At 42.4% G+C, this 12,848-nt stretch overlaps 1 protein-coding gene across 5 annotated transcripts in view; it reads right to left on the bottom strand.

The window, feature by feature from the left end:
- Positions 1–12,848, bottom strand: part of ASCC3 (activating signal cointegrator 1 complex subunit 3) — a 298,713-nt gene that overhangs the window by 167,769 nt on the left and 118,096 nt on the right. For all 5 annotated transcript variants that reach the window (XR_005933537.1, XR_005933536.1, XM_030038284.2 and 2 more), the window contains exon 11: positions 2,051–2,215. Coding sequence is in view for 3 of the 5 variants with exons in the window: in XM_030038284.2 (XP_029894144.1) it covers positions 2,051–2,215 (165 nt within the window). In the remaining 2 variants the exon portion in view is untranslated. The remainder of the gene's footprint in view (positions 1–2,050; positions 2,216–12,848) is intronic.

The following is a 12,848-nucleotide window of genomic DNA, read 5'->3' as shown; positions in this document are numbered from 1 at the left end:
TGTAATTTTAAAAGCTAACCCTCTCATTATTTGTTTCCATATTAAAATGGTAAAACAGTTGTACAAAACATCTCCTGTTTCTTTCTCTCCAAGCTCTCTGGGAGGCTTGCAATTCAAAATATTTTTTTCTAGAATTGTTTTCTACTGCATAATTCTAAATATTTCTACAAGTAGATTTGTTTCTGTTTAACTGGGGGGGGGGGGTTTAATGTACTTTTATACTGTAAATTTTCTCTCTCTTCAACTACCTTCTTGTAAAGATTCATAATGGTGTCCATTACTGCCTTTCTTATCAACTTAGAATAAATAAGGTCATCAGAAAGGTGGCGAGATAGTTAATTTCAAGATTTGTGTTTTGTTTTTCTTCCCAACTGTTTCACTTAATGAAGGGTTACAAATGAGTAGCTTCAATTCCAGGTGAATTAAACTCCAACTTGGTAGGTAAAACAAACCTTGAAATCCTAGAAGATTAAAGTACCCTAGAGAGCTATTTTTAAAATGAGTGTTGAAGCAAGATACTGCTATATTACAATAAATGCACTAAGGGTAGGATTCAGTACCCAAGACATAATTGCCTCAGATTTTATATACCTTGTTACCTGCACAGGCTTGACAGACACAAAAGGAAAGGATGTATGGGAGATTTGTGTCCAAATTAAGCAGAAACAGGATGCCAAGCTGAATAATGTAGGGCAGATAAAATGGCTGTAGACATCTATTTCAGACAGCTGAAGCCTACCTTACGAGTCTTACAAAACTTCGCATTAAAAAATGAATGAGTCTTGCAATCTGACATGAAGACAATGACCATCAAGGTCACTGCTAAAAGCTGGGATGCTTTACTTTAAAGACACCTAAGGAAACAAGGTTATCAAAACCATTTAAGAAAGAAAATACAATGTCAAACAGGTTAAGCTTTAGTGCCCTTGAGGTAGTCTAAACTTTACAAAGCCCTACTCTCGATAAAAAAAAAAATCTTCCTAAGTTTAGCTTCTTCTAAGGAATTATTACTTATGTTGTTCTTTATACAGGAACTTTGTACTTTCTGTACTGCATTACAGCAGACATCCATTTTATTCTGTTCTTAGAGGAGCTGGATTCAGATGATTCAGAGAGCCTTAACAAGGTTAGTGTAGCCTTATCAAGAAAAAAGCATCTTGAAAGCGAAAAGGCTTTAAACATTTAACATGCTACAAATAGAGCCATAACAATACCAATTGTGTTTATTTTTAATTTGTTACAGATTATTTGTATTGACATACTTTTGCTGTGCATGACAAAAAAAAATTAAGAATGGCACTCCATCCTCTCCTTACCATTACTTATTTATCCTAATTCCATCCTTTTTATTCATCCCTAAATTCCACACTTTATCTTTCTTGTAAATGCACATCTCACCATTGAGACCAACCTTATTTATTGTCTAACTCTGAATCCTTCTTTTGTACAAGATTTAAGAAAAAACCCCACACATTCATCCTTTTCTCCTTTTGCCATTTTAAATCTTGGTATTTAGAAAGTACCACTAAAGCATGGGGGAAAAAAAAAAGGACCAATTATACTAAAGTAAAAATTACATAGTATTTTTCTAGCAGTGCTGAAAGTTTTACCTAGATTTAAGACACTGCTCTTAATTTAAAAAAAAAAAAAAAATCCTAGGAAAACTGCTGATTAAAAATAAGCATTCCTGCCAAAAAAATACTTTCCATTTTGGTTATGTTAAAAAATTAACCTGATTATTATTTGTTTAAAATGGTTTAATTTTGCTGTTACTTGTACAGTAAGTAAACTAATATTAAGCAAATAAATCATAAGTAAAGAAATAGCTCTGTAATAAATTATGCATCTAGGAATCTGATAGTTGATATAATACAGAAGAGAATGTAGAAGACAAAAACTTTTCTTCATTCTTAGTACATAACAGCTATAAAATAAATTGTAAGCTGCCTAAGCATTTTGATTTCATTGTCTAAGCATTTCTCCTTTTACACTGAAATCTACCTATTCTTGACCAAAATAAAATTCTTTTGAAGATTTTTTTTGCTCTTACCTGACGTAAAGTACGTGCTACTATACTTTCAAGTACTGGTCCTCTGTCTTCATGCAACAGATGAACTTCATCAAGAATCAAGAGTTTTACCAGCTGAGAGAGGGCTACATCACCAACACTTTTTCTTGTCACTACATCCCATTTCTCTGGAGTAGTCACAAGCATCTGGTAGAGCAGAAAAAAGAAATATTAAGCATTTGCAAAGAAAAATCCAGACTCAAATTTATAAAAAACCCAGTATTTTAATATGCAGCAGAGTAAATGTAATGCAGAACTTAACAAAGCTACCTTAAGTTTTACCTACTTTATCTATGAGGCAGACACAGTTTGTGCTGGATGGCCATTAATAGGATTCAGTATGGAAAACCATATGGAAATATCAACTAATAACTTCAAGCTACTGTGCATCATTTGTACACATTTTCTACATTAAAACAATTAAGCAGCTATCCAGAATCAACTCCTTATGTAATTGTGAGAGCCATTTAATATACGTGTCCCACGTTGTCCGTGACAGAATATTTCTAACCTTCACCACAGCACAGTAAACACCTAAGACCCACCCCCCCTACCTAAGCTTGAGCTGATAGTTATCAGTTCCCAATGAAATGCTTTCTCCCTAAGGCATACTTTCAAGTTGTACATTTTGAAATCTCTATCCTTGCACTGGTAAAACAGATTAAACAACTTCCACCAGTCCTGGAAAAGGTAACTTCCAAACTTCATTGTTTCATGTAGATATGTCTGTGGTAAGTCTCTATTATGGTGCCATTTCTTGCACGCTCTTGCAATGGCTTTTTTTTTTTTGCAGAAACCCCAAAGTAACAGGTTATCAAACAGATACAACTGAGGTACGTTCAATCTCCAATTGCCAAACAATTGCAGTACCCTCCATTCTCCACAATGACAACATACTCAGCAGTCACTTCACGTGACCCTAACACAAGAATTCAAGAAAGTAGCCTTTTAAATTTAAAATCAGACATAAAGTGGTCACTCTAAAGAAAGCATCTCACTCCTCCCCCCTAAAAATTCTCAGCAGCTGTTTCAAATAGAAATAGAAACACAGATTTCTCATATACTATTCAACAAAAATAATTTCCTATTTTAGTGCCAACTACTATGTATAAAACCCCCATAGAACAGAATCTCATCCACTGAAATTCAGTAGTAACTTGCCTGCAAGTCATGACTATGATTTAAAGGCAATTATTTATTGCCTATTCATAACAAATCTAATGAATCACTATTTATCAAAGCTTGAGGTTTCTGGGACAGGCACAAAGCTTACCTTACAGTCTCACTTATTTCACAAAAAAAAAGAACTTAGAACTATTAAAATAAAGGTTACTTTGTAACTTTGCAGTTGAAAATCACTCAGAAAATAAAAACAAAAATTCAGATTATATTGTTTCATAGGCCCCAATATAAAAGTTTAGACATTGGGCAAATCTTGTTCAGGTGATATCTAGAGCAAAATGAATGCTTTAATTAGTAAAAGAAGACAAGGGTTGTTTGATTATCTTGACTGAAATGAAACTTTCTAAAAATTCAACTACCAATCACTGAAAGATATCAAGACTTGGTAAAATGGGGAAACTTCTAACAGCTTCGATAAATAGACATGATACTAAAAGAAAACACAGTCCAGTGATCATGAATCTGTAAGTGGTTCATTTTTCTAAATAAGCTTATCAACTTGTGACAGGATCTAGAGAACAGGACACTTGTTTTCTAAAATTCTACTGACATTGACCACAACAATCTTGAATTACCTTATCCTATAAGAGGATAGATATAACAAGCGTGAGATAGATGACCAAACTAGGTTTATGATAGAACTTTTAAAATAGGAATTCTAAATTACAAGAACTTCCTACTTCTATCAGTATAACTTTATTTGACAAAGTATTTTTACCTAAATTGCCAACTTCTTCCCCCCAAACACATGGATTAGTTTCTTCTAACAGATTTTGATTCCAAGCTTATTTTAATTCAAATTTTAGTATCAAGGCCTTTGACTCTTAAAGCATTATTACATCCATATTTTTCCTCTCAATAAATATTTTTTTGTAATTCTACTTAAAGAAAAGAAGAACAAACAGTAATAAGTAAATTCTAACATTTAATATTTGATGAACCCATGCTTCACATCACAAATAAGAATTGAGTCTACAATCAGACAGGAAAACATGTATCTGATCCCTATCAGTTCTTTCATAATAAACATGATTTATGATTGGGCTTTTTCTTAACTTTACATGTTCAAAAATAAAACACTAAGATGAAACACAGTTCAACCTTATAGATGATAATGCTTCTACAGCAAATATAATACTAGTAAGTCCCTACAAAAGCTTACACACACAATTGTCTTCATATAGTTGCCATTTGCTATATTCTAAGCAGCCATGGTAGAATACTAAAAAAAACATAAATTAAGAGTTGACCAGATACTATCAGTATCTGATCTCAGATTTGACCAGATAATGTAAACCCAACAGAATATGTGATTCATGACATTTTCTTCTCAAACAAAATCTTATTATCTGTGGGAACACAATGTACAAATAAGAAAAATGAAGATTGCTGCACTAGATCCCAGACTGACAAAAAAAGAAAACATCAAGACAGGTTAGGTGGCCTCTGAATGTGGTGCTGTAAAGTATACAAATGGTACACATTAATATTATTACCAAAACCAGTTTCTTATCACAGAAATTACACAATGGAAAGGGTGAAAACACTGAGTAATTATGAATAATGTTTCAAGGCCCTGGCTAAGAAAAGCAGACACAGAGAGCTAGCACAGACTTCTAAAACCTTTATGAAAATTGCTAGTCCAAATTTGAGCAAGAGCATTTCTCCCCATCAGAATATTCAATTACCTCAAGTACCATCAGCATAATATTAACAGCTTTTAGAAAGCAATTGATTTGCTGCCTCAACATTTTGAAACCTAGCTTGACAGACTTCATAGTTACAGAATCAAAGAATGGTTGAGGTCAGAAGGGACCTCTGGAGGTCATCTTGCCCAACTCCCCTGTTCTAGCAAGGCCACCTAGAGCTAGTTGCCCAGGAACATATCAAGACAGCTTTTGAGTATCTCCAAGGATGAAGACTCCACAACCTCCCTGGACAACCTGTGCCAGTGCTCAGTCACACTCACAGTAAAAAAGTGTCTCCTGATGTTCAGACATGGTCTCCTGTGTTTCAGTTTGTGCCCATTTGCCTCTGGTCCTGTCACCAGGCACCACTGAAAAGAGCCTGGCTCTGTCCTCTTCACACCCTCCCTTCAAGTATTTATATACATTGATGAGATCCCTCCTGAGCCTTCTCTTCTCCAGGCTAAACAGTCCCAGCTCTCTCAGCCTTTTCCCATATGAGAGATGCTCCAATACCTTCCATCATCCTCAGGGCCCTTCAATGGACTCTCTACAGTATGACCATATGTCTTCTCCTGGGGAGACCAGAACTGGACACAGTACTCCAGGTGTGGCCTCAGCAGTGCTCAGTAGAGGAGAAGGATCGCCCCCCTTGACCTGCTGGCAACACTTTGTCTAATGCATAAGGGTATGTTGCTGGCTCTTGTTCAACTTGGTGTCCACCAAGAGCCCCAGGTCCTTTTCTGCCAAGCTGCTTTCCAGCTGGTCGTCCCCCAGCATATATTGGTGCACGGAGTTATTCCGCCCTAACTCCCTAGGTGCAGGACTTTACACTTGCCTTCACTGAACTTCCTCACATTCCTGTCAGGCCATTTCTCCAGCCTGTCAAGGTCCCTCTGGATGGCAGCACAATCCTCTGTGTATCAGCCACTCCTCCCAGGTTGGTGTCATCAGCAAACTTGCTGAGGGTACACTCTGCCCCATCATCCCAATCATTAATGAAGATGTGGAACAAGACTGGGGGCAGGATTGACCCCTAGGGTGCACCACTAGTCACTGGCCTCCAACTAGACTTCATGCTACTACTGATCAGCATCGTGTGGGCCTGGCCATTCAGCCAGTTTTCAATCCACCTCACTGTCTGCTCAGCCAGCCCATACATCAACAGCTTCTTTACGAGGATCTTATGGGAGACAGTGTCAAATGCCTTACTGAAATTTAGGTAGACAATATCCACTGCTCTCCCCTCACCTATGTCGTGGTTTAACCCCAGCTAGCAACTAAGCACCACGCAGCCGCTCACTCACTCCCCCCCCACCCAGTGGGATGGGGGAGAAAATCGGGAAAAAGAAGCAAAACCCACGGGTTGAGATAAGAACAGTTTAATAGAACAGAAGAAACTAATAATGATAACGATAACACTAATAAAATGACAACAGCAATAATGAAAGGATTGGAATGTACAAATGATGCGCAGTGCAATTGCTCACCACCCGCCGACCGGCACCCAGCTAGTCCCTGAGCGGCGATTCCCCGCCCCCACTTCCCAGTTCCTATACTAGATGGGACGTCACATGGTATGCAATACCCTGTTGGTCAGTTTGGGTCAGGTGCCTTGGCTGTGTCCTGTGCCAACTTCTTGTGCCCCTCCAGCTTTCTCACTGGCTGGGCATGAGAAGCTGAAAAAAATCCTTGACATTAGTCTAAACACTACTAGCAGCAACTGAAAACATCAGTGTGTTATCAACATTCTTCTCATACTGAACTCAAAACATAGCACCGTACCAGCTACTAGGAAGACAGTTAACTCTATCCCAGCTGAAACTAGGACAGTATCCACCCCTTATTCTATACCATTGACGTCATGCTCAGTTCCCATACCTTTAGTTACATCCTGGTCAATCATCATCAGCTTTTCCATCCCTTTGAGACATATGAACAATGATATATATAGAGAGAGAGAGATATATATATATACATACACAGAGATATCATTCTTTTAGTTTATGGGTTATGTTCATTAAATGTTCATTGAGTTCATTTAGTTCCTGACTCTGGACTCCATCCGTCATACCAGTCTTTCTGGGCAGGAGGGATGGTGCAAAGTCCTCTCAGTCGGTAGAGCAGAGTTGGGCTTCAGTGTAGTATGACGAGCAGTTGACGTTGGACGCAGCAGGAGGATGGTGTGTACCGTTGGATTGTTGTATGTTGGAGTCAGTTCTGGTTCCATCACTACTGCGCTTCGCTCAGTTTTATCACAGTTTTTCTTGCTTGATCTAAGTGATTCTTACTATAGTACCATGGATATAGCATATAACAATTATAGTAATGATAACAGACAGTAGCAGGGTTATATAGCAACTAATATCATACAGGTTAATTCTGGCTATTCTCACCTAAAATTAAATCCCCTTGAGGCACACATCGGACTTCCCCATCTTTTCGCATCACCCACCAAGTGCACCCAGGCCCTTGAGCAAAAGCAATCCCACGAATGGGTTTACCTTTGCCTGAGGCAGGAGTAACCTAGACTGTCTTCCCTAACATATTTTTTGTGTGCACTACAGGGACTTTATCCCCTTCTACAGTACGTAAAAATTTTGACTGGGCAGGGCCACCCCGATTGGCAGATCCTCTGGTGTTGACTAACCAGGTGGCTTTTGCTAAATGTGTATCCCAATGTTTGAAAGTTCCACCCCCCCATTGTTCTCAATGTAGTCTTTAACAGTCCATTGTATCGCTCAATTTTCCCACAGGTTGGTGCATGATAGGGGATGTGATACACCCACTCAATGCCATGCTCTTTGGCCCAGGTGTCTATGAGGTTGTTTCGGAAATGAGTTCCGTTGTCTGACTCAATTCTCTCTGGGGTGCCATGTCGCCACAAGACCTGCTTTTCAAGGCCCAGGATAGTGTTCTGGGCAGTGGCATGGGGTACAGAATATGTTTCCAGCCATCCGGTGGTTGTTTCCACCATTGTGAGCACATAGCGCTTGCCTTGGCGAGTTTGTGGGAGTGTGATATAGTCAATCTGTCAGGCTTCCCCAAATTTATATTTCAGCCATTGTCCTCCATACCACAGGGGTTTTAACCGTTTGGCTTGCTTAATTGCAGCACATGTTTCACATTCATGGATAACTTGTGTAATAGTGTCCATGGTCAAGTTCACCCCTCGGTCACGAGCTCATCTATATGTTGCATCTCTTCCCTGATGGCCTGAAGCATCATGGGCCCATCGAGCCATAAATAGCTCACCCTTATGTTGCCAGTCCAGGTCCACCTGAGCTACTTCAATCTTGGCAGCCTGATCTACCTGTTGGTTATTTTGATGTTCTTCAGTGGCCCGACTCTTGGGTACGTGAGCATCTACATGACGTACTTTTACAACCAGATTCTCTAGCCGGGATGCGATATCTTGCCACAGTGCGCCAGCCCAAATGGGTTTACCTCTGCGCTGCCAGTTGCTCTGCTTCCATTGCTGTAACCACCCCCACAGGGCATTTGCCACCATCCATGAGTCAGTATAGAGATAGAGCACTGGCCACTTTTCTCTTTCAGCAATGTCTAACGTTAGCTGGATGGCTTTCACCTCTGCAAATTGACTCGATTCACCTTCTCCTTCAGCAGTTTCTGCAACTTGTTGTGTAGGACTCCATACAGTAGCCTTCCACCTCCGATGCTTTCCCACAATGCAACAGGACCCATCAGTGAACAGAGCATATTGTCTCTCATTTTCTGGCAGTTTATTATACAGCGGGGCTTCTTCAGCACACGTTACCTCCTCCTCTGGCGACATTCCAAAATCTTTGCCTTCTGGCCAGTCCGTGATCACTTCTAAAATTCCTGGGCGACTGGGGTTTCCTATGCGAGCCCGTTGTGTGATCAGTGCAATCCACTTACTCCACGTGGCATCAGTCGCGTGATGTGTAGAGGAGACCCTCCCTTTGAACATCCAGCCCAGCACTGGCAGTCGGGGTGCTAAAAGGAGCTGTGTTTCAGTACCAACCACTTCTGAGGCAGCTTGAACTCCTTCATATGCTGCCAATATCTCTTTTTCAGTTGGAGTATAGCGAGCCTCGGATCCTCGATATCCTCGACTCCAAAACCCCAGGGGTCAACCTCGGGTCTCCCCGGGTGCTTTCTGCCAGAGACTCCAGGTAGGGCCATTCTCCCCGGCTGCAGTATAAAGTACATTTTTAACATCTTGTCCTGCCCGGACTGGTCCAAGGGTTACTGCATGAACAATCTCCCGTTTAATTTGTTCAAAGGCTTGCTGTTGCTCAGGGCCCCATTTAAAATCATTCTTCTTCCGGGTCACTTGATAGAGAGGGCTTCCAATCAGACTGTAATTTGGAATATGCATTCTCCAAAAACCCACAACACCTAAGAAAGCCTGTGTTTCCTTTTTATTAGTGGGTGGAGACATAGCTGCTATTTTGTTGATCACATCCATTGGGATCTGACGACATCCATCTTGTCATTTTATTCCTAAAAACTGGATCTCCTGTGCAGGTCCCTTGACCTTACTTTCTTTTATGGCAAAACCGGCTTTCAGAAGGATTTGGATTATCTTCTTCCCTTTCTCAAAGACTTCTTCTGCCGTGTTGCCCCATACAATGATGTCATCAATGTACTGCAGGTGTTCCGGAGCTTCACCTTTTTCCAGTGCAGTCTGGATTAGTCCATGGCAAATGGTGGGGCTGTGTTTCCACCCCTGGGGCAATCGATTCCAAGTGTATTGGACACCCCTCCAAGTAAAGGCAAACTGTGGACGACACTCTGCTGCCAGAGGGATTGAGAAAAACGCATTAGCAATGTCAATTGTAGCATACCACTTGGCTGCCTTTGACTCTAGTTCGTATTGAAGTTCTAGCATATCTGGAACGGCAGCACTCAGCGGTGGCGTAACTTCATTCAGGCCACGATAGTCAACTGTTAGTCTCCACTCTCCATTAGACTTTCGCACTGGCCATATGGGACTATTAAAGGGTGAGCGAGTTTTGCTGATCACTCCTTGGCTCTCCAGTTGACGAATCAACTTGTGGATGGGAATCAGAGAGTCTCGGTTGGTGCGATATTGCCGCCGGTGCACCGTCGTGGTAGCAATTGGCACTTGTTGTTCAACCCTCAGCAACCCCACAATCGAAGGGTCTTGAGAGAGACCAGGCAGGGTAGACAAGCTGTTCAGTGCCCTCCGTCTCCAAGGCAGCTATACCAAAAGCCCATCGATACCCCTTCGGGTCCTTAAAATACCCTCTCCTGAGATAGTCTATGCCAAGGATACACGGAGCCTCCGGACCAGTCACACTGGGGTGTTTCTGCCATTCATTCCCAGTTAGGCTTACTTTAGCTTCCAATACAGTTAACTCTTGGGATCCCCCTGTCACACCAGAAATACAGATGGGTTCTGCCCCTTTATAACTTGATGGCATTAGAGTGCACTGTGCGCCGGTGTCTACTAGAGCCTTATACTCCTGTGGGTCTAACGTGCTAGGCCATCGAATCCACACAGTCCAATAGACCCGGTTATCCCTTTCCTCCACCTGGCTGGAGGCAGGGCCCCTCTAATTCTGGCCAGAGTATCCGGTATTCACTTCTCGTAAAATTGGCTCAGAAGTCCCTTCAAGAGGATCAGAAATAAGATCAGCCCTTCTACTCTGTTTGGAAACTGGAGCAGCATTTTTCCTAGTAGAATCCCCTTTTGTGGTGGTTTTTCCTCGCAGCTCACGTACCCGTGCATTTAGGACCGAGGTAGGTTTTCCATCCCATTTCCTCATGTCCTCTCCATGATCACATAGGTAAAACCACAGGGCACCTCGCGGTGTGTACCTCCTATATTCTCTCTCTTGGGCAGAGGAGCGCTCACTCCTAATAGCTGAGACATTGGTCCTTACAGGTGGGCAATAGGACATATCCTCTTTGAATTGCTGGAAATCCTCGGACAGCTTCTCCACAGCCGAAATGCAGGCTTGTAGGGAGGAGGAGAGATTTTCTTCGTATTGACGGAGTTGGCGAGCCACTTCATCCACTGTCGGTGCCTCTTCGTCTTTCCAGGTCATTATTGCCAGTGAGTTGGCATAGGACGATGGTGCGCTCCGTACAAATTTCCGCCACATGGGTCGTGTGCATTGGACTTCATCTGGATCTTTGGGTAATTGTGGGTTGTCCGGGTCATGATGAATCGTCTCTAGCACAGCTAATTCCCTCAGATATTGGATACCTTTTTCCATGGTGGTCCACTTGCTTGATTGACATATAACATCTTCCTTAAAGGGGTACCTTTCCTTCACACTTGACAAGAGTCGCCTCCAGAGGCTGATGGCTTGTGTTCCTCTTCCAATTGCCTTGTCAATGCCACCTTCCCTGGCAAGCAATCCCAGCTGCTTGGCTTCCCTACCTTCTAATTCCAAGCTATTAGCCCCATTGTCCCAGCATCGGAGAAGCCAGGTGATAATATGCTCACCTATATGGCGGCCAAAATCTTTTCGCATATCCCGCAGCTCACTCAAGGATAGGGACCGGGTTATTACCTCTGGTTCTGCCTCTTCCTCCTGTTCCCGTGATGGCCCTGGTTCACCTTCATCCTTTGCTAAGCGAGCTGATTTTTTATATTTCTTTTTCTGTACGGGGGCAACTGATACTGGTGCAGGTTGATCCGCTGGTTCAGTTGCAGTATCGCTTGCCGGGTTTTGGATAACCGCAGCGTCTGTCGCCAAGGTTTGGGTAGCAGCGTCTGTCGCCAAGGTTTGGGTAGCAGCAGTGCTCGTCGCTGGGGCTGGAGGGACCGCAGTGCCCGTTGCCAGGGTTTGGGTAGCTGCTGTGCTCGTTGCCGCGGCTGGAGGGGCTGCAGTGCCTGTTGCTGAGGTTTGGGTAGCCACAGTTCTCATTGCCAGGGCTGGAGGGGTCACGGTACCTGTCACCAAGGTCTGGGTGGCCGCAATGCTCGTCGCCGGGGCTGGAGGGGCCGCAGCGCCCATTGCCGGGGTTTGGGTGACCGCAGTGCTCATTGCTTTGTTGTTAGGTCCAGAGACCTTCTCCTCCCCTTGGGGGTGCTGAGTTGTGTCGAACAGGGCTCAATAGGCATGGGCCAGGCCCCAGCACGTTGCAGTGATTTGTATCTCTCTGAAGCTGCCGGGGTGACAGCATACCTTTTCCAAATATTTTACTAGTTCTTCTGGATTCTGCATTTGTTCAGGGGTGAATTTCCAAAACACTGGAGGTGCCCACTTTTCTAGGTACTTGCCCATACTACCCCACACACCCTGCCACTCATAATTATCCAGCCTCGGGGCAGACCTCTGGGTGATCTTCTTAAATAGTTGTTTAACCTTAAACAAGAGCTGAACCACATTCAGAAGCATGCTAATTCCCAGCAGTAGGGCTAGGACCGTGCTGGTATCAACATCCCAAGAGTATTCAAATTTTTCAAAATTCCTAAACACCATTGTAACTGGACTGAAGGAGAAAGGAGAGGGGAAAAAAGGTATCCCACTCATAGACTGGTTTTCCAAGGAGGAAAGGTAAATGGTATAATTATTAATAGTTTCCCACAGTTGGCTCCCGCAGTATAAAGGTGACAATGCTGAGTGCAAATACCGGATTAATTCCACAACTGATGACTTTATCATACCATAAACCAGTGTTATACAATACATCAAAGCAAAAACCTTAATCCACCTCCCATGGATGATAAGCAGGAGAAGAGAGACTACATACAGCAAGCGAGGTGATACATAACAGAACTTTAAAAACCAGAGCAACAACTCTAAGAACACATAAATCAACATAATGACCAGCGACTATTAGACCAATATAATGAATGCTTATAACAAATTTGTTTTAACGAGCTCTGGTCAGGTTTGTCGTTATCTCAACCCTTCGTGCCCCACGTTGGGCGCCAAAATGGACTGTCG

The sequence above is a fragment of the Aquila chrysaetos genome, chromosome 2 (genome assembly GCF_900496995.4).
Source record: "Aquila chrysaetos chrysaetos chromosome 2, bAquChr1.4, whole genome shotgun sequence".
Classification (NCBI taxonomy): domain Eukaryota; kingdom Metazoa; phylum Chordata; class Aves; order Accipitriformes; family Accipitridae; genus Aquila; species Aquila chrysaetos.
The sequence above is the reverse complement of the archived record's forward strand: the minus strand, read 5'-3'. Positions and strand labels throughout refer to the sequence as shown.